This window comes from Protopterus annectens, chromosome 8.part1 (assembly GCF_019279795.1).
Source record: "Protopterus annectens isolate FY-2018-M chromosome 8.part1, PAN1.0, whole genome shotgun sequence".
NCBI lineage: Eukaryota > Metazoa > Chordata > Ceratodontiformes > Protopteridae > Protopterus > Protopterus annectens.
Window position 1 is genome coordinate 246,425,084 of NC_056742.1, and position 22,846 is coordinate 246,447,929.

At 44.9% G+C, this 22,846-nt stretch overlaps 1 protein-coding gene across 2 annotated transcripts in view; it reads left to right on the forward strand.

Moving 5' to 3' along the window:
* The window catches only part of ANKRD11 (ankyrin repeat domain 11), a 1,034,395-nt gene that overhangs the window by 192,888 nt on the left and 818,661 nt on the right, over nt 1-22,846 (forward strand). For both annotated transcript variants that reach the window (XM_044081841.1, XM_044081842.1), the window contains exon 3: nt 15,057-15,227. In XM_044081841.1, the coding sequence (XP_043937776.1) occupies nt 15,057-15,227 (171 nt within the window). The remainder of the gene's footprint in view (nt 1-15,056; nt 15,228-22,846) is intronic.

Genomic DNA, 22,846 nt, shown 5'->3' on the forward strand with positions numbered 1-22,846 from the left:
GCATGTCCAAGGTGGTATCCAGTGTGGCTCTTAATCAGTCCATTCATTTGCCAACTTTCTTTCCCAATCCACAGAACAAGGGGGAGTGGATTCTGCATTCATTGGATGTACACAGAACTTAGAATCTACTTGGACAGGACTAAATCTTGAAGAAAATCTGAACTGGTAGCATTTGCTGCATGGGCAGAGGGGAAGGCTATTTCAAAACAAAGCTTTTCTAAATGGATAAGCCATTGCATTCATTTCTGCTATAAGCACCATGGAAAACCTATCCCACAGGGGAGCAGATCTCATTCCACCAGGGCTGCATCTACTTCTGCAGCCTTTCTCAGAGGTGTTCCTACCAGGGATATTCTGGAAGCTGCTACCTGGAATTCAGTTCATACTTTCACCAAGCATTATCACTTACCAATTTTCTCTAAATCCAGAGCTGGCTTTCTCACTGCTGTTTTGCAGGGCTTTATAGCTGGTCCTAATGCTGTATAAATCCATCCTCCCAACCATAGCTTTGGGAATCTACTCAAATGTAATGACTGCAACAGTGAAACACGAAGAACATAGTACAGTTGTGTACACTTACCATAAATGTAGATGTTAGTGAATTCACTGTTGCAGTCCTGGTTACCCTCCCTCCAGCTCCCTGTTTTTCTCTTACTATACTTCTACTTTCTTTTACTATGTTTAAAAGCCTTTTTGGTGTATTTGCTTTTGGTTGGAGGTATAGTTTTGTGTTTTTAATTATATATTTTGCTCCCCATTTGGGGGGCACCTGACATCTGTGGCAAGAAAAACTGATGTAATGGCGTCGGCTGCATGTTTTATACCCCTGACGACTTGACGTCATGGAAGAAGTGACAGCAACCGACACAGGACCCAAAACTTTGTTAATCAGGCCGACTGAGGGCAACCTGCCAGCAGATTACCCAAATGCAATGACTGCAACAGTGAATACACTCGAACGTCTACATTTATGGTAAGTGTACACAACTGTACTTTTCTTCCAAAAAGTCAAATTTGCAATCTGTCTTACAAACAAACTGTTGCTAACTGGCTCTCTTAAATTAATTTCCTTTTGTTGCACTCACAATGGAAGATCTTTGCCTTTGTAGGTAAAAGTGCACCCTACCAGACCAGTGGCCTCTTTTGGAGCATTTTATAAGATTGTAGACTCTAGAACTGTCCTGGCAGCAACAACTTGGTCCTCAGTGCATACCTTTACCAAACATTACAGAGGTAGATGCTTTCTCTAGATCACAAGCTTCATTTGCCATGTCACTTCCCTCTGGATTTGGTTGACTGCTTTCCTTTGCCCCATCCAGCCACTCTCAACAATTGCTAAGCTTTGTGAATCTCACAACAGTTTGGAATACTGCAACAGTGATCTAAGGAAGGACATAATACATTTGTGTAAGAACTTCTTGTAACAGTAGATGTCCTGCTGATCAGTGCTGTAGTATGTGTTCCCAAATTGCCATCCCCATTGCCTGCCTTTTCTTAACCACTTCTCATTGACTGAGGGGGAGCCATTTTCTGCTGTCTTCATCTCTTAGCTGACCTTATTTTGTAGTGTTCTGTGGTATCTACAGGCTTCCTGGTTTTGAGATAGTGTGACGTTTTACACTGTTATGCCTGTTTATGCGCCATTACACCCGTGGGCTTTAGTCATATGTTGGACGTCTGGCTCTGTGGAAGGTTTTGGCTTTGGTACTCTGGCTGGATGTCCAAGTTATTTGGCGAGATAACCCAACGGTTTGGAGTACAGCAGTGATCAGTGGGACATCTTCTGTTATGGTAAGTAGTTATACAACTATACTATTCTTTCATTCCAGCCCATCCAATATGATGACTCTCCCACATTGTAAAGCCTAAAGGTTCAGAAGGTTCCAGCTCATTTGGTTCAAGGCAGCACAGGTTAGTGGCGTCTATGTCTTTTGAACTAGATCTGAGTTAACTAGGAGCATAGGTGCATTATGAAAAGGAAGCTTTTTTAATATAGGCTTGAGGCTGGAGCACTAATTCTGCTGGGTATTATCTAATAAGTGGCTTGCAGACCCATTTGTCATATTGGACTGGAATGAAAGAATATATCTTTTTGGTAAGTACGTAACTTTTTTTACTATAGATGTTGGGGCAGAATCGGGCACAGTAAAGGGTACAGGTCTCCTATGAAAACATTAGAATTCAGAGGTTATCTGTTAAGTGTGGTTCTATGTATGACGGCATGGAGCTGACAGAAGCAAGGTAACAAACGCAAGTAAAATTGTCAGTACTGCAGTACAGTACTTAAAATGTTACTTTTGGGGCCATTAGATTACCACACTACTGAGAAATATCAGTGTAGACATCTGGGTGGGCAGAGAGGGAAATTCATCCATCAAGGGGCCTGCAAACTGTAGATGGAGGGGGGGGTGTTCATTGTGCATACAGCTGCAGTCATAACAGATGGCTTTTCCTGCCGTCAGGCGGGTCCTCGGTCGGCCGAATTCCAAAGTCTAGGTCCGGCTTCTGTTGTCTTCGCTTCCTCCCTGACATCAGTGCGACAGGGGTATAAAAGATCCAGCCGACACCATTTTCTTCAGTCTTTCTTGCCGCACGGTGCCCAAAGCAGAAGCAGTTCGCAAGTGCCGGTCGGCCAGCTCCTGAGATTACGAATATTTTTCAACCGAAGTCTTCTTGAAAGCGAAGTACCCCGTTGGTGAAACTTTTCTTGCCTCAGACCGATGTCAGACAAAGTTAATAATTGCATTTCTTGTGGGAAGCAAATACCGCATAAGGATTTTCATTCCCTCTGCATTCCTTGCCTAGGCCCAGACCACAACGTCTCGGCCTGTCGTTTTTGTGCTACATTCAACAGGCGCACTATTAAGCGTCGGGCGGAGTTCGCCCAACACTATTTTGGCAAAAAGTTTAATTACATTATGTCGTCGGATACTCCGACTCCAGTTATAAGTAAAAAACGCAAAGATAAGGACCGACATACTAGGTCTGCAACTTCTACCGACACCACGCCAAAACCGACTACAGGTGCTCCGGTTCTCAGTGAGGCGCCTACGCAGCCCCTGACTACCGACGACACTTCATTGGCGGTGTCTTCTGTGCCCGAGGTCGCAGGCTCTTCGGCCCACACCCCGATTACAGATACCGAAGCCACTATTGGCGGTAACTCAGTTTAGATAGACCTGCCAACTCTCAAGGTGTCTACAGGCCTTCCTCTTCTTTTTCCATCAAGGCTTTCACTAAGTCTAAATCAGCCATGCATACTAAAAAACAAGCTCCACAGGGCCCTTCTCAAGGCCCCATGCCTAAAAAGCAGATGCTCAAAATTGCTGAGAATTTGATTACTCTTAGGGGTTCTCAACCCCCCCCCCCCCAGGACAAAAGACCCAGAGTGGAGGAAGAATCCCCCTTCTCGGACCAGGCCTCCTTTGTTTCAGGACATTCTGAAGACCAGGAACATTCTTACTCCCCTTTTGAAGATTCTGATGCAGAGGAGTCAATTCCCTCTGTCTCCCCCCCTGAGGATTACTCTTTTTGGGAAACCTTACATACCTTGAGGGAACACTTCCACTGGGAAGGCCAAGAGAACTCAGACTCCAAGAAAAGGCTTAGGGATTTCCTCTTGCTCCCTCAGCACAGGCCTCTGGCTATACCTCCTGTCTTAGACATTCTAGATGACGTGTATTCAGAGGCCTGCCTTAACCCAGATTCTTTACCTCCAGCTCCAGTCAAGCCTGACAGGTATTACCGGGTTCCTGACTCACACCAATTCCTATACAAAAGCCATGCGGCTGACCCAGAAACTATATCACAGGGTCCCAAGGGAATTAAGGCCTCCACTGCTAAAAATCCATTACCTTCAGAGAGAGATTCCAGAGCTTTAGAGAGGTGGGGGAAAAAGGTTTACACATCGGCCACCTTAACCATGAGGGCATTAAACTGTCAGTTCCATATGTTAAAGTACCAACAATTTCTGTTATCACAGTTGAGAAACAAAATGTCACAACCTGAACAACCAGACTTGAAGGAGTTGCAGGATTTGATACATAGTGCAGAACAAGTGGGTAAACATACCTTGCAATGTGGTTTTGATGCTTTAGAGGCCTCATGTAGAGCTGCTGTTACAGGATCAGTCATACATAGGCATGCCTGGCTCAAAGAGCAAACCTTACCAGATCATGTCAAAGCTAAATTGCTAGATGCTCCCCTGCAAAAAGATGTATTGTTTGGTGTTAAAGCTGAAGAGGTATTAAAGAAAATGGAGGAGAAGGCAAAATCAATGCAAACAGTAAAAGACTTCCTACAGGTACAACCTCCACGTTTCAGTAGAAATTGGCCTTCCAAAAATTGGTCCTTTCCAGCCACGGACAGACCCCAAAGACGTACATACAGGCACCCGAGGGGCAGAGGGCAATCTCAAGGATCATTTAGAGGCAGACAATGGCAAGCACCCACACAAAGAGGTGGTGAGGATAGTTCACAGCCATTCAGAAAGCAGAACCAATGACTTTCCCCTTTGCATGCCAAGCAAGGCTCAAATGGCAGCACCTTTAGGCGGAAAACTGGCATTATTTTCGAAAAATTGGCATATTGTCACAAAAGACAAATGGATCCTGGACATTATAGACAGAGGCTACAGATTTCACTTTCACACCCTTCCAAAAATGAGAGGCATGCCAAACCTGCCACACAATCAAAGGGCAGAGGCACAGAAACAAATTTCAGATCTCATGGACATGAAAGCTATTCAAGAGGTACCTGTACAAGAACAGGGTCAAGTTTTTTATTCCAGACTATTCCTGGTACCAAGGAAGGGAAAAAATTGGAGTCCTATTTTGGACCTATCCATGCTAAACACTTTTTTACTCGTGCCAAAATTCAAGATGCTCACATTACAGCAGCTTCTTCCCATGCTGGGCAAGGAGTCTTGGCTGGTAACATTGGACCTCAAGGAGGCATACCTGCATGTCTCAATCAGACGAGATTGCAGAAGATACCTCAGATTGCTTGCAGGTTCAACCCATTATCAATTATCTGCATTGCCCTTTGGCTTATGTACTGCGCCCAGAGTGTTCACGAAATGCATGGCATCAGTAATCGCCTACTGCAGACTTCAAGTGATACAAATATACCCTTATCTGGACGACTGCCTGATCCAAGCGGACAGCAAGCATATACTTATGAAACATCTGGCGTTTGTAATAATGTTGTTGAATACTCAGTCAACAAAAAGAAATCAAGGCTAATACCCTCTCAAACAATAATTTTCCTGGGTGCCAGCTTGGATACAAACACCCAGATGGCCTACCTCACGCCAGAGAAACAAGGGCAACTAACTCAATACTTCAGAAAACTGGCAACTTTCACCAGGCTGACTGCAAGGAAAATCCTGCAAGCTCTGGGATTCATGGCATCTTGCATCCTACTAATCCCATGTGCAAAGCTGCATATGAGGAAACTTCAGTGGTACCTAAAAAACCTATGGTCTCAACACAGCCACAGTTTGGAAACAATAATACCACCAATTCCATGTCTTCTAAAGGAATTTCTGTGGTGGGCTCAAGCATGCTAAAGAAACACAGGTCTCCCATTCTCCAAGCCTCAAGCAAATCAAATCATCACAACAGACGCCTCGGACTACGCTTGGGGGGGGGCGCACATGACAGATCGGTGCATTCAGGGCAAATGGTCCCAAAAAGAAAAGCACCTACACATCAATCAGAAGGAAATGCTAGCAGTAATAAATGCTATTATAGCTTTCAAGGACCTACTGCATCCAGGCCAGCTATTGATAAGGACGGACAACACCACAGTAATGTGGTACACAAACAAACAGTGAGGTACCCATTCATACCCCCTATGCAGGCAAGCCATGTCTCTTTGGAACATGGCTCTAGAATTACAAATCGAGCTTCAAGCACAGTACCTGCCAGGCAAGGAAAACACACTGGCAGACAACCTAAGCAGAAATATGACAGATCCACACGAATGGAAGTTGCATCCTCATGTTTTCACAATGATAACTCAAGCATGGGGAAGGCCAGACATAGATCTCTCTGCCTCCCACAGAAATCACCAATTGGCAAAATTCTGCTCAAGGACCTTTCATCCACAGGCCTGGAAGGTGGACGCACTCTCCTTCAGTTGGGCAACAATGACAGTTTATGCCTTTCCACCTCTCCCTCTGCTGCCCAAAGTTCTATTAAAAACCAGAGCAGACAAACCAAAGATGATTCTCATTGCTCCAGACTGGCCATGACAACACTGGTACCCACTCCTGAAAAGCCTGACGCATTCCCCACCATGGATCCTGCCTCTAATGCCTCTTCTACTGACTCAGCACAACTTCAAAACTCTACACAGTCAGCTGAAAACACTCAATCTAGCCACATGGAAGATTCCTTAAATTCACAACAGGCCCTACTCTCCAAGGAGGTGCAGGATGTCATTTTGGAGGCCAGAAGACCTTCTACAAGAAAAGCCTAGTCTGCAAAATGGAAACCGTTTTGTGCCTGGAATGAGAAAAAGGGTCAGAATCCAGGAATACTAAATTTACCCCAAATATTACAGTACCTAGCTGAGATGCTAAGCAATGGACTTTCATTCTCCTCCATCAAAATCCATGTCTCAGCCATTTCTGCAAAATACAACACTGATCCTCCTTTATTCTCTCACCCTCTCTTAAGACAGTTCCTCAGAGGGGCTAAGAATATTAAACCCCCAAGGAAACAACCAGTACCTGCTTGGGACCTCAATTTCATACTATAAAAACTGACCTTGCTTCCTTTTGAGCCAGCTGCTTCAACAGAACTGCAATACTTGTCTTGGAAAACAGCCTTCCTCCTGGCAATCACTTCAGCTCGCAGGGTTTCGGAACTACAAGCCCTCATGGCTGTGCAGCCTTTCATCATTTTCCATCAGGACAGAGTTACCTTATGAACCAATCCGTCCTTTATGCCAAAGGTAGTATCCAGGGTAGCCTTGAATCAAGCTATCCACTTACCTACCTTCTACCCTAATCCTCAAAACAAAGGGGAAAGACTGCTACATTCCTTGGACATTCACAGACAGCTGCATTGTTATTTGGACAGAACAAAGCCTTTCAGAAAATCAGAGCAACTCTGTGTCCTATGCTGCAGGAGCTCAAGGGAAGCCTATTTCCAAACAGACAATCTCAAAGTGGATAGCCCACTGCATACGCTTTTGTTACTCTTTTCATGGTAAATCTGTATCTGCAGGCATGAGATCTCACTCCACAAGGGCCACAGCTACCTCTGCAGCTTTCCTCAGGGGATTCCTACCAAAGATATTTTGGAAGCAGCCACTTGGAGTAACGTACATACCTTCTCCAAGCACCATCACCTACCATTATACTCCAAATCTAGAGCAGGCTTTGCCACTGCAGTCTTGCAAGGCGTCCTGGCTCCTCCTAGTTCCACCTAGTGCCTACCACCCCTTTTTTTTTAGCTTTGGGATTCTACCCATCTGTTATGACTGCAGCTGTATGCACGATGAACATAGTACAGTTTTTTACCTACCATAAATGTAGATGTTCGAGTGCTAATACAGCTGCAGTCCAGGTTTCCCTCCCTCCTTCATCTCTAGGGGTATTCTTTTATGGTGTATTTGCTTGTAACTACTGTTTTTTGATTATATTGCATTGCATTATTACATAATTTTATGTATTGCCTTCCTTCTGGGGGCACCTGACATCTGGGGAAAGAAAAACTGAAGAAAATGGCGTTGGCTGGATCTTTTATACCCCTGTCGCACTGACGTCAGGGAGGAAGCGACGACAACCGACGCCGGACCTAGACTTTGGAATTCGGCCGACTGAGGACCCGCCTGACGGCAGGAAAACCCATCTGTTATGACTGCAGCTGTATTAGCACTCGAACATCTACATTAATGGTAGGTACAAAACTGTACTTTATTCCCCTCCCCCAAACAATGGCTTGCTTGTTAGTAGTCACCTTGCCAAAAAAAGAGAGAGAATTGAGAATGAATATGCTGCCCCCCCCCCCATTTCTGTTGTCTGTCGGGCTTCTCCTTGTTGAGCTTGAGCCAGTTCTTATCACCACTTACAAGTAAGGGCAAGAGCCAACTAAAGGGCTGATCTGTCGGCAAGTATGGAAGCTGCCTGTCCCATCACTGCCATCCTGACAATGAGGGCATTTTTGAATGTGGCTCTAACCCTGTCCTGGTAAGGTGACTGTCAGTACCCACATCAGAGTGGAGTGTTGTATGCCCTACCTTGTGCATATGCATGCTTCTCCCAGATGCTAATGAGGCCTACTGTCACCATCTTGAGATTTCTGGGCCCACATCTCCAGCCCTGGCCGTTTCAGTGCTGTGCAAGTTTTCAATTACATGTGGGTAATTGGCACATCAGAAGCTGCCTCTTCCTGCAAAATGAGTGTGTTTCGTTTCCCATCCCTCCCATGCCCAGCTGCTCTTGGGCAAAATATACTATTTGAACTCTTGTCATTCTCAGATGTCCTTCAAGGATGCATCTGCAGTCCTTACAAATGGGTTGTCCTGTCGTCAGGCAGCCCTTCGGTCGGCCGGATTCCAAAGTCTGGGTCTGGCCTCGGCTGGTGTCGCACTTCACCCGACGTCATAGCTGCAGTTATTCGGGTATAAAGGCATCAGCCGATGCCATTTTCCTCTGTCTTTCTTGCCGCGTGGCGCCCGAAGCAGAAGCTGTTCGCAAGTGCCGGTCGGTCAGAACCTGAGATTACTACTACCGAATACTTCTACTACTACCGAAGACTTCTAAAAAGCTAAGTACCCCGTTGGGGACTCTTTCTTGCCTCAGCCGATGTCAGAAAAAGTGAATAACTGTTTAACTTGTGGGAAACAAATACCTCATAAAGATTTCCACTCTTACTGCTTACCTTGTTTAGGCTCAGACCACGACGTAGCAGCTTGTCTAGCCTGTACTTCTTTTAACCGACGGACGCTTAGATGTCGGTCGGAATTTGCGGAGGAGTTTTTCGGCTCCGCTTTTGCATACATTATGCCGTCGGATCCTCCAACTACGCAAATTTCTAAAAAGTGCAAGGAAAAGGACCGACACTCGCGGTCCGCGGTTTCGGCCGAAACCACGGTTAAGCCAACCGCAAGTGTCTCTGTTTCGGCTGAAATCGAGCTCGCGGTTCTTCCTTCAGCCGAAAGCTTACCTCCTCCCGAGGCCTCATCCAACCTGGTTGAATCGGCTTCTGAAATCACACCTGCTCTTGCAGGTTCCCAGGACTTATCAGATACTATCCCCTTGGATATTTCAACCCCTGCACGTGGAGCTGCTAGGCCACCTGCAACCATGTCGATTAAGGCCTTTGCCAGGGCTAAAGCAGCTAAATCTGCCAAAACTGTGCCTGCTAAGACCCCCTCTCACAGGCCTAGCTCTAGTTCACAAATGCTTACTCTAGCAGAGGATCTCATTTCTTTGATCCGGGGATCCCAACCTCACCCAGACAGGGCCTCTCACCCACCTCCAGAGAAGAGGCCTAGAGCAGAGCCCCCTGAGCCAGTTTCTACAGATGACTCCTCTGATGATTCAGATAATTCAAACCCTCCAGAGGGCCCTTTCTCCCCTTATGAAGACTCTGATGCTGAAGAGTCCATTCGTTCTGCCTCTCCGCCTGAGGAATTTTCCTTTGGGGAAACCTTGCATGCTATGAGGGAACAATTTCAGTGGCAGGGCCAGGATTTTTCAGACTCTAGAAAAAGGCTTAGAACCTTTCTGCATTTACCACAGCATAGGCCTTTAGTCATCCCTCCAGTTCTTACTGTTGTGGATGATGCATTTAATGATGCTTGCACTGCTCCTGATTCACTTCCTCCGGCCCCTGCTAAGCCCGATAGGTACTACAGGGTCCCGGATACACATTATCATTTGTATAAGGCTCCTTTTGCAGATCCCGAAACTATCTCCCAGGGACCTAAGGCTGTAGCAGCTACCTCTGCCAAAACCCCCCTCCCCTCTGAAAGGGAATCCAGGGCCTTAGAGAGATGGGGTAAAAAAGTTTACACTTCTGCTACTCTTTCAGCTAGGGCCTTGAACTGTCAATTCCACATGATCCAGTATCAAGAATTTATGTTAGACCAGTTAACTAAAAAGCTGTCCTCTGATGAACCTTTAGACAAAAAATCTGTACAGGAAATGGTACATAACATTCAGCAGGTCAGTAACCATTCCTTAAAATGCGGCTATGATGCACTGGAGGCTTCCTTTAGATCAGCCATGACTGACACAGTGATCAGAAGACATGCATGGTTAAAAGAGCAGGCCTTACCAGATCATGTTAAATCAAAGCTACTAGATGCTCCCATGGACAAGATCAATTTGTTTGGCTCTCCCGCACAGCAGGTGCTGAAGAAGATGGAAGAGAAGGCAAAATCTGTCCAGACAGTCAAGGATTTCTTACAGGTCCAACCTCCAAGGTTTAGCAGGAATTGGCCCTCCAAGAATTGGTCCTTTCCAGACACCTCCAGAGCTCAGAGAGGCAGGAATAGGCGCTCAAAAGGCAGGGGTCAATACAGAGGTGCCTACAGGGGACGTCAGTGGCAGGCTAACAACCAGCGAGGTACAGCCACAGATACAGCCACCACCACTACTACAGGACAGTCACAGTGACTTGGCTCTAGCACCGCCTACCAGGGAACAACTAGAAGCACCCTTAGGCGGGAAGCTAGCCTTATTTTCAGTAAACTGGCATTACATCACAGGAGACAAGTGGATTTTGCAGACAATAGACCAAGGTTACAGGTTTCACTTCCATACTCTACCGAACAAGAGAGGAATGCCAAACCTACCTCCAAATCAAAAGGCAGAAGCTCTAAAGCAAATAACTCACTTACTAAGGATGAGAGCTGTAGAAAAGGTACCATCTATGGAGCAAGGACAAGGATTTTACTCCAGGCTCTTCCTGGTACCAAGAAAAGAAAACCAATGGAGACCTATTCTCGACCTGTCCGCTTTAAACACATACCTCATTGTCCCAAAATTCAAAATGCTGACCCTACAACAGCTTCTTCCCATGTTGGGCAAGGAGTCTTGGCTGGTAACTCTAGATCTCAAGGAGGCATACCTGCACGTCCCCATACGACCAAATTGCAGAAGATACCTCAGATTTCTTGCAGGATCAGAGCATTATCAATTCTCAGCATTGCCCTTTGGCTTATCTACTGCGCCCAGAGTGTTCACGAAATGCCTGGCATCAGTAATAGCTCATTGCAGGCTTCAGGGAATTCAAATCTACCCTTACCTGGACGACTGCCTGTTACAAGCGGACAACAAAAACAAACTAGCAGAAGACTTGAAAAGGGTCATTTATCTACTGCAAGCCCTGGGATACACAGTCAATATAAAAAAGTCAAGGCTGATTCCATCCCAAAGGATAACCTTTTTGGGTGCAGAGCTGGACACATCAAAACAAATGGCATTCCTAACAGTAGAAAAACAGGAGCAACTCCCTCTCTACTTCTTGGCATTAACAAAACAGAACCAGCTAACAGCAAGAAAAGTCCTGCAAGCCTTGGGTTTCATGGCATCCTGCATAATATTGGTTCCACATGCCAGACTACATATGAGAAAGTTACAGTGGTACCTAAGGAATTTATGGTCTCAGCACAAGCACAGCCTAGAAACCCAAATTCCAATAATCCCATGCCTGAAGCAAGAATTCAAATGGTGGGCTCAGGCCTGTCAATCAAACAAAGGACTGCCTTTCCGCAGCACTCAACCAAGCCAGACCATCACGACGGACGCCTCAGACCTCGGTTGGGGGGCGCACATGCTGGACAAGTGCATACAAGGCTTATTGACTCAAGACCAGCTGCACCTACACATAAATCAAAAGGAAATGCTGGCAGTAAAACTGGCAATTCAGACATTCAGACCATTTCTTCGACAGGGTCAACTATTGATAAGGACAGACAACACCACAGTTATGTGGTACATCAACAAACAGGGAGGCACACATTCGTACCCTCTATGCCGGATGGCAATGGACCTCTGGAATGTGGCCCTGAGCTTCAACATTCAGTTACAAGCAATTTTTGTGCCAGGAAAAGAAAACATACTAACAGAAATACTAAGCAGAACTACCACGGATGCCCATGAATGGATGCTGCATCCAGACATATTCAAAACCATTACAAGAAAATGGGGACTACCAGAAATAGACTTGTTTGCATCCCCACGCAATCACCAACTGCAGAAATTCTGCACAAGGACGTACCACCCACTTGCTTGGAAAGTGGACTCCCTATCTTTCAGTTGGAAAAACCTGACAGCATATGCATTCCCACCACTTCCTTTGATGCACAAGGTGCTATTGAAGATCAAAGAAGACCGTCCAAGGATCATCCTGATAGCTCCAGACTGGCCAAGACAACATTGGTACCCATTACTGAGGAGCATGTCTCGGGAACAAATATGGCCTCTGCCCCTGGTTCCCTTACTGTTAACACAGAACAACTACAGCACCCTGCACCCAAACCTGAAAACACTGCAGCTGACTGCCTGGAACATTGCATAAGACCAAATAACCCAAGTTTATCCCAAAGGGTTAAAGACATTATCTTGGAGGCTCGCAGACCCTCAACAAGAAAAAAATATTCAGCAAAATGGAAAAGATATCACATTTGGAGTACTGCAAAAGGAGAAAATGTGTCACTGGTAAACATAGCCAACATCCTGGAATACTTGGCAGAGCTCTTCCACAACGGCCTGTCCTATTCTTCCATTAAGATTCATGCATCAGCTATTTCAGCAGAATACAACTTGGATCCTCCAGTCTTCTCACATCCTCTGCTCAGGCAGTTTCTGAGAGGAATTAAAAATGTAAAACCTCCTAGGAAGCCGCCATTGCCAGCATGGGACTTAACTTTGTGCTAGAAAAGTTGACACTCCCTCCTTTCGAATCTGCAGCAACAGCAGAATTACAATACTTATCCTGGAAAACTGCTTTCCTGCTTGCAATCACTTCAGCAAGAAGGGTATCTGAGCTACAGGCATTAATGGCAGTACAGCCCTTCCTGATCTTCCATCAAGATAGAGTGTCCATGAGAACAAATCCTACTTTTATGCCAAAGGTGGTTTCCAGGGTATCTTTAAACCAAGCTATCCACCTACCTACATTCTTCCCCAACCCACAGAACAGGGGAGAAAGACTGTTGCATACCTAGGATGTACATAGACAATTACGTTACTACCTGGACAGGACCAAGGGCAATAGAAAAACTGATCAGCTACTGGTAGCATATGCAACAGGAATGGAAGGAAAAGCAATTTCAAAACAGACAATCTCTAAGTGGATAGGAAATTGCATTAGATTTTGTTACTCCTACCATGGGAAGAAAACTCCATAAAACATCAGGCCTCACTCTACAAGGGCTACAGCCACTACCACAGCTTTTCTACGAGGAGTGGCTACCAAAGACATTTTAGAGGCTGCTACTTGGATCTCCGTGCATACATTTGCCAAGCATTATAATTTACCTTTGTACTCCAGATCCCGAGCAGGTTTTGCCACTGCTGTTTTGCAAGGGATCTTAACTACACCATAATCTTATTTCTCCTCCTCCCCCAGTTTGGCTATGGTATTCTACCCATTTGTAAGGACTGCAGATGCATCCTTGAAGGACATAGTACAGTTTTGTACCTACCATAAATGTAGATGTCCGATAGGCATACATCTGCAGTCAGGATTACCCACCCTCCTTCCCCTCTGTGGTACTCCTAGGGTATTTGCCCATCTTGTAGCTAGCTGGGGGAATCTATTATGGTGTATTTGTTTGTATATATGTACATACATGCTTATTTTTTGTTTGCTCTCTACTATTTGGAAACATTTGCATTTATCCAAATTTAGCCTTCCTAGAGGGCACCTGGCATCTGGGGCAAGAAACACTGAGGAAAATGGCGTCGGCTGATGCCTTTATACCCGAATAACTGCAGCTATGACGTCGGGTGAAGTGCGACACCAGCCGAGGCCAGACCCAGACTTTGGAATCCGGCCGACCGAAGGGCTGCCTGACGACAGGACAACCCATTTGTAAGGACTGCAGATGCATGCCTATCGGACATCTACATTTATGGTAGGTACAAAACTGTACTTTATAGCTAGGGTTCCATCCCTCTATGCCATAACATCAGGATGGATGCTTTCTCTTGTAGCCATCTGTCAAATGACGTGGGCTAAGAGAAGAGTTTTGCTCTGATTTGGGGGCATCTGTAATGCTATGAATGACCGGATTGAGGTAGACATTCATCTATGGTTAATTTCAATGGCTAATCAGTCATACTGCAAAGGCGATCCTAGTCGGACATCTTTTGTGTTGGTGACTGTGCCCATGCAACTGACTTTTTGAGTTAATGCTTAATTTAAAAACTTGTACAGAGAGTATTCTAGCAAATTAGTTTGATCTTTGTTTCTGCCATGCGTGTGAAAAGCTGATATCTGCTTTTTATTTTTCCAGTCATGGAGAGCGAATGTATGCTTTTGTGAAAGAATAAAGTTTTCTTTAGTTAAGACATTTTCCTTCACTTAGTTTTTGGCTAAGGCAGCATTATTTCTTGTGCTGTTTACTTATCTGTGACAGACCTAGTTGTGTAGCTTCAGGGAGTTTGTTAGAATTTTAGCTCCAGTGGAAGAGAAATGTAGCAGTGCTACAACCACCTTAATATATCTGTTTTTTTCTGGGACAAAAATATTAAATGTAATGGACTGCAAAATGTGTGATCTAAGGAGACAAGTCCTTAAATTAAGGTTAGTATTAAGATTCAGGGCAATCCCAGCACAGTTTGCTGTGTTGAGTCCAAACAGCAGAGAAATGGCAGACAAAAGGAGAAAAAATAGTTATGTTGTGTTTTTGTTCTAGGTGGCAGTGTAACTTTTTTTGGTAAAATACACCCTTTGGAATAAAGAAAAAAATGTGTTTTTGATGTTCTCCGTGAAGCTTGCACTAATTATATGTATGTGACACAGAGTAGTCTTTTGAGGTGGGAATATGAACAACAGCAAGTGACTTCATACTTATGGCTTCTTCAGAGAAACAAGGTCCAGAACGGAAAAGGGCTAAAAAGGAGCCCACTCCTCGAAAAGGTACTTCGTTGTTTGGAATGGGGCTGGCTGGAATCCGAGCAGGTTATCCACTGTCTGAACGTCAACAAGTTGCCTTGCTGATGCAGATGACTGCAGAGGAATCTATGAACAGTCCAGGTAAGAAAATGACTGATAATTTCACACTGTTTATACCATATCATTTTGGAGTATGTTCTCTGAACTTTGCACACACTTAATGGTTTATTCTTTCTTTACTAGATTTACATAGGATGTTTTAGATTAGAGTCTTTAGTGAGCTTTGTGTCCTAATGAATAGTTAACTGCATGGCATGCATGGAGCACTGTGACTGTGCTCCAGAACTGATGAAAAGAGAGGCTTGTTAAACACACTTTATGACATCAGAAAGGTGCTTAGCAAGCTTCTGTTAAGCAAGTGCTGTTAAGCTGTAGTCTTGTATTAGAGTATTACAGTGGCTAGTGCCATCTACAGCTGAACAGCGGCAGAAGCTAAAATGGGTTTAAAAGCTGTGAATTATTTCCTCAGACTGCTTCCGCCTTCTGTCTGGCAGCACTGAGTGAAGGCTTTCAAAGCTGTAAAAGTTTGCATTTTTTCTTCAAGTTCCATGCTTTGCAAAAAAATGACTGGGTTTCTTTGTGTTCTTGGCATGGATGTCAAGGTTCACTTCTCAAGCTTTGCTTTACTTTGCTCTGCAGAAAAAACAGAAGTCTAAGCATACTTTTTTGTTGCAGACATGTAGGGATTTTCTGAAGGATTGGTGGGCTTTTACACAGGCACTTTTCAGAGCTGTTATGCCCTTGAAGCCTCTTTCGTTTTTCCTGCTGCTGTTTGTTTCTGCTCTTAAGAGAGAAAGCTTACTTTGGAAGAGGAATCTGAATCTGACAGGGATGATTCTTTGGCTCATTCTTCCCAAGTCCATTCTCCAATGGCTTATGCCTCTATTAATACCTTGTCTTATGATTCTGCTCAGGAGGAGCTTTCTTTTGGAAACAGTATCATTAAAATGATGCAACATTTTCATTTGGAAGATTCACAGTTATCTGATTGGAAAAAGTACTGTGCCCTTTTGGAAATAGGTGTGCCTAAATCCTCTGCCATTCCTCCTATTTTGAAGGCATTGTTGGATATCTTTTCTACAGCGTGTCTTAATCCCGAGTTTCTGCTTCCTGTCCCAAAGAAACCTGATAGATTTTATAAGGTGCCAGGCGTGCACATTTTTTTTGTATAAGAGCTCCACCTCAGGTCAGCTGTCATCTCCCTTTCTGTTGAAAAGCCTACTAAGTCGTTTCCCTCCTATATTGTGTCGAACACTGACATAAAGATAGCAGAGCAATTGATATGACAGAAAGATGCACACTGCTGCTACATGTTCTTTTACGTCTCTCGATTACCAAACCCATATGATCAGAGATTTTTCTTTTCTTTTTTGGGTAGCTTGGACAGTGTCTTTACAGATGTTCTTCGTGTTTCACTGTTGTCATTACATTTGGGTAATCTGCTGGCAGGTTGCCCTCAGTCGGCCTGAATTCCAAAGTCTTGGGTCCTGCGTCAGTTGCTGTCTCTTCTTAAATGACGTCCGGTCATCAAGGGTATAAAACATGCAGCCAACGCCATTTTCTTTAGTCTTTCTTGCCGTGCGGTGCCCGAAGCAGAAGCATTTCGCAAGTGCCGGTCGTCCGACTACTGAAATATTCGAGTTTGAGTTTCAGAACCGAAGTCTTCAATAAAGCTAAGTACCCTGTTGGGGAAACTTTTTTTCTTGCTCCATACCGATGTCAGAAAAAATTAATAATTGCATTACTTGTGGGAAGCAAATACCTCATAAGGATTTCCATTTATACTGTATTCCTTGCCTGGGCCCTGATCACAATGTGCCTGGCTGTTGGTTTTGTGCTAGTTTTAACCAATGCACTATTAAGCGTCGGTATATTTTTGCCTCAAAGTATTTTGGAAACAGATTTAACTACCCAGAAATGTCTGATAGCAATCCGACTACCGGAGTACATAAAAAACGCAAAGAAAAGGACAGAGAAAGGCAGTCGAGATCCAAAACCGACGACGAAGCTTCTCCTAAGCCAGTCACCGGTTTGCCAGTACTCAGTGAGGCACTTTTGCAGCCCCTGATACCTGCTACCTTCGAGTCCCAGGCATTTACCAACACCCATGTGGAGTCTGGCATGCCGCAAGATACTCAAGGTATTGGACAGACAGATGTATCTCCCTCGGATGGGTCCGGAGCCACTGAGCAGGCACCGGCTTCTGAGGGTGTATTCAGACCTCAACATTTGTATATCAAACCGATGACAGCTGCAAAATCAAAGACAAAAGCAACTTCTAAAACTAAAAACTGACGCATGAGCCATGTGCACAGGCCTCTATGCCTAAAAAACAGATGATCAAAATGGCTGAAGACCTTATTACCTTGATCAGGGGTACTCATCCCCCTCCAGGTAAGAGGCCTAGGCAAGACGCTGACTATGAATCTTCAGATCAGGTTTCTATTTCTTCTGATTCCTCTTCTGATCAGGAGTTGTCATTACCTCCTGTGAGGATTCTGATGCAGAGGAGTCTATACCTTCTGCTTCTCCTCCTGAGGAATATTCATTTGGGGAAACCTTGCATACTTTGAGGGAGCATTTTCACTGGGAGAGTTAAGACTTCTCAGAATCAAAAAAGAGGCTCAGGGATTTTCTTCTTCTCCCTCAGCACAGGCCTTTGGCCATTCCCCGTTCTAGACATTGTGGATGATGCATTTTTGGAGTCCAGCCTGACCCCTGACTCTTTACCTCCGGCTCCCAGTAAGCCTGACAGATATTACAGGGTCCCTGACTCACATAAATTTCTATTTAGAAACCATGCTGCTGATCCTGAAACTATTTCACAGGGTCCAAAGGGAGTTAAGGCCTCAACAGCAAAAAATCCTACCCCCCTCTGACAGAGATTCAAGGGCACTGGACAGATTGGGGAAAAAAGGTTTATCTGCAACCTTGGCAATCAGAGCCTTAAACTGTCAGTTTCATATGCTTAAGTATCAACATGTTATGGGATTGCTTTAACAGAAAATGATGATTTCTGAATGTGCAGAAAATAAAGAATTGCAGGAATTATTGCATGCAGCTGAAGAGGTTGTAAAGCATACTTTGCAATGTGGTTTTGACTCCTTAGAGGCCTCCTGCAGGGCCGCAGTTACTGGATCTGTGATTAGGAGGCATGTCTGGCTAAAGGAACAAAATTTGCCTGATCATGTTAAAGTTAAATTGCTAGATGCACCTTTACAGCATGATACTCTGTTTGGTATTAAGGCAGAAGAGGTTTTAAAGAAAATGGAAGACAAAGCTAAGTCTATGCAAACAGTTAGACTTCTTACAAGTGCAGCCACCAAGATTAAATAGACACTCGCCTACAAATAATCGGTCCTTTCTTGTGTCAGACAGAGCTCAAAGGGGCAAATCCAGACGCCCTAAGGGTTCCAGATACTGGGAGCAAGATTCATACAGGTCAAAGCAATGGGGTGCTTCTACCTCCAAATCTGGAGGAGATAAAGCGCAAACCTACAGAAAACAGTCCTAATGACTTCCCTCTTCCTACACCAAGCACTTCTCTTTTGGCAGCACCCTTAGGGGGAAAATTAGCACTTTTTGCTCAAAATTGGCAGTTAATAACCCAGGACAAGTGGGTACTAAACATAGTATCACAGGTATACAGATTACATTTTCACACTCTGCCAATGGCAAACTGTTGGCCAGATCTGCCCAAAAATCAATGGGCAGAGGCACAGAAACAGGTTATGTCCCTCATGGATATGGGGGCCATTCAACCAGTACCAGAACAGGAAAAAGGACAAGGTTTTTACTCAAGACTGTTCTTGGTACCCAGAAAGGACAAGTCCTGCCGGCCAATACTGGATTTATCTATTTTGAAAACATACCTGGACATTCCAAAATTAAAAATGCTGACTTTGCAGCAGCTTCTGCCCATGCTGGGCAAGAATGCTTGGCTGGTGACATTAGACCTAAAAGAAGCATACCTGCATGTCCCAATAAGACAATCGTGCAGAAGATACCTCAGATTCAAGGCTGGCTTTATGCATTACCAATTCTCTGCACTGCCCTTTGGCTTATCTGCTGCGCCCAGGGTCTTCACAAAATGCCTGGCATCAGTAATTGCATTTTGCAGACAAAGTGTACAAATGTACCCTTACTTGGACGACTGTCTCATTCAAGCAGAGAGGAAGGACATTCTTCTTCAACATCTGGCATTTGTGAAAAGGCTTCTAACATGCCTAGGGTACACAGTAAACAAAATTAAATCACAACTGGTACCCTCTCAAAGGATAACATTCCTGGGTGCAAGCTTGAATACAACTGCCCAGATGGCTTACCTCACGCCAGAGAAGCAAAGGCAACTGACTACTTAATTCAAACTGATGGCAACAAAAAACCCAGTTATCTGCAAGACAAATTCTGCAGGCTTTGGGCTTCATGGCATCCTGCATCCTACTGATTCCATATGCAAGACTGCATAAGAAGAAACTTCAGTGGTACCTAAAAAGTTTATGGCGCCAACATTCTGGAAACGATGATTCCTCTCATACCCTGCCCTACAACAGGAGTTTCTGTGGTGGGCAATGGCATGTCACCAAAATATGGGACGGGCCTTCACTCTACCCCCTGTCAGCCAAACCTTAACAGACTCATCAAATTATGCCTGGGGGGCCCACATGGCAGGAAGATGCATTCAGGGCATATGGACACCAAAACAGATGCATCTGTATATCAACCAGAAAGAAATGCTAGCTGTTCAAAATGCCCTAACAGCCTTCAAGGACTTACTCCATCCAGGACAACTACTGAAAAAGATGGACAGCACCATGGTCATGTGGTATATAAACAAGCAAGGGGGCACACACTCATACCCCCTTTGCAGATTAGCCATGGCACTGTGGGACACAGCTTTGACCTACCAAGTACATCTTCAAGCTCAATTCCTGCCAGGAAAACAAAATACTCTGGCAGACGATTTAAGCAGAAACCAACTAAATCCACAAGTCTTCAGCATGATAACAGAGAAATGGGGGGAGCCCAGACATAGATCTATTTGCCTCTCCTCAGAATTATCAGTTGAAAAGATTCTGCACAAGGACTTATCACAGACAAGCATGGAAAGTGGACGCCCTATCCTTCAGTTGGAAAAACCTATAAGTTTACGCCTTTCCTCCTCTGCCTCTTCTTCCCAAGGTCCTCCTAAAAGTCAGACAAGAGAAACCAAAGATTATACTAATTGCCCTGGACTGGCCCTGCCAATACTGGTACCCAGTCCTAAGGAACTTGTCTCAATACCCAGCTTGGACCTTACCTCAAAGACCTCAACTACAGTCCCAGCAAAACAGTCAGATCCTGCACAATCAACTCCAGGCACTGAACCTGGCGGCATGGCTGCTCATGTAGTTATACAAACAACTCCTCTCAGTAAGGCTGTGATGGATGTCATTTTGGAAGCCAGAAGGCCTGGTACTAGAAAATCTTATGCTGTTAAATGGAAGAGTTTCTGTGCTTGGAATAAAGCAGAAGGAACTGATATAACAGAACCAAATATTCCTCAGATATTACAATACTTAACTGAGATGCTTGACAAAGGCTCATCTTTCTCATCAATTAAAATCCATGCCTCTGCCATTTCGTCTCATTACAATACAGAGCCCACCAATCTTTTCTCATCCTTTACTAAAGCAGTATCTTAGAGGAGCCAAAAATTTAAGGCCTCCTAGAAGATCACCATTACCTGCATAGGACCTCAGTTATGTATTGGAAAAGCTCACACTGCCTCCATTTGAACCAGCTGCTACCGCTGATATAAAGTTCTTATCATGGAAAACAGCTCTGCTACTAGCAATTACTTCAGCAAGAAGAGTTTCAGATTTACAGGCCCTCATGGCTGGTAGTGCCTTTTATCATATTTTACCCAGACAGGGTGTCTCTGAGGAAAATCCTGCATTTATGCCTAAGGTGATTTCCAGTGTGGCTCTTAACCAAACAATTAATCTGCCAACCTTTTATCCAAATCCGCAGAACAAGGGGGAGAGAATTCTGCATTCCTTGGACGTACACAGACAGCTAAGGTTCTACTTTAGCAGGACTAAAGCTCTAAGAAAAACTGAGCAATTACTAGTGACATATGCCGCAGGATCAGAAGGAAAGGCTATTTCAAAGCAGACAGTTTCAAAGTGGATAAGCCACTGCATGCGATGTTCATCGTGCTGTGCTGCTGCAGTCATCACACTGGGGTTATCTGCCGTCAGGCGGTCCCGCAGTCGGCCTGAATTCCAAAGCCTTGGTCCGGCGTCGGTTGTCGCTTCTTCCCTGACGTCATTGCGGCAGGGGTATAAAAGAGGCAGCCGACGCCATTTTCTTCAGTCTTTCTTGCCGCACGGTGCCCGAAGCAGAAGCAGTTCGCAAGTGCCTGTCGACCAGCTCCTGAGATTTTCGAACAGAATTTCAGCCAAAGTCTTCTATAAAGCTAAGTACCCCGTTGGGGAAACTTTTCTTGCCTCAGACCGATGTCAGACAAAGTTAATAATTGTATTTCTTGTGGGAAGCAAATACCTCATAAGGATTTTCATTCTTATTGTATTCCTTGCCTAGGCCCAGACCACGACATTTCTGGTTGTCGGTTTTGCGCTAGGTTCAATAAACGCACTATTAAGCGTCGGGCTGATACCGCCCGACATTATTTTGGCAGAAAATTCAACTACATTATGTCGTCGGAACCTCCGACTACCGCTATGTTTAAAAAACGCAAGGACAAAGACCGGCAACCTAGACCAGATACCGAGGTCTCGGTTAGGCCTGCCACCGGATCTTCGGTATTCAGTGAGGCACCTACGCAGCCCCTGACTACCGCAGATTTAGAAAATACAACTACCTCTGAGTCAGAATCTACCGGGCCACTGGAGCCGGTTCCTCCTCAACTCGCGGACGCCAGCCCTGGCGGCGATCTGGAGACTATGGACAGGCCTTCGGTTTCAGAAGGCGTTTTTAAACCGACGACTCTTTCCGTTAAGTCATACGCTAAGCTTCCAAAGGTTAAGAAACCGAGTCCACAGACTCCCATACAGGCCCCTATGCCTAAAAAACAGATGCTCAAAATGGCGGAGGACCTGATTACCCTTATCAGAGGTTCCCAGCCCCCTCCTGACAAAAGGCCTAGACTGGAGGAAGATTTACCTCCTTCTGACCAGGAATCCATTTCCTCAGCAGACTCTGAGGAACAGGATTACCCCTTCCCTCTCTATGAAGACTCAGATGCTGAGGAGTCTATTCCCTCTATTTCCCCCCCCCTGAAGACTTCTCTTTTGGGGAAACCCTGCACACCATGAGAGAGCATTTCCACTGGGAAGGACAAGATTACTCTGACTCCAAGAAAAGACTCCGTGAGTTTCTTCTTTTGCCTCAGCATAGACCCTAGCCATTGCACCTGTTTTGGACATTCTGGATGATGTCTACACGGAATCCAGTCTAAATCCAGATTCCTTACCTCCAGCACCACCTAAACCTGACACATACTATCGAGTCCCTGACTCTCACAAGTTTTTATATAAAAGCCCTGCTGCAGACCCAGAAACCATTTCCCAGGGTCCCAAAGGGGTTAAGGCCTCTACTGCTAAGAATCCACTACCTGCGGAAAGAGATTCCAGGGCATTAGAAAGATGGGGGAAAAAAGTGTATACCTCTGCCACTTTGGCCATGAGAGCATTAAA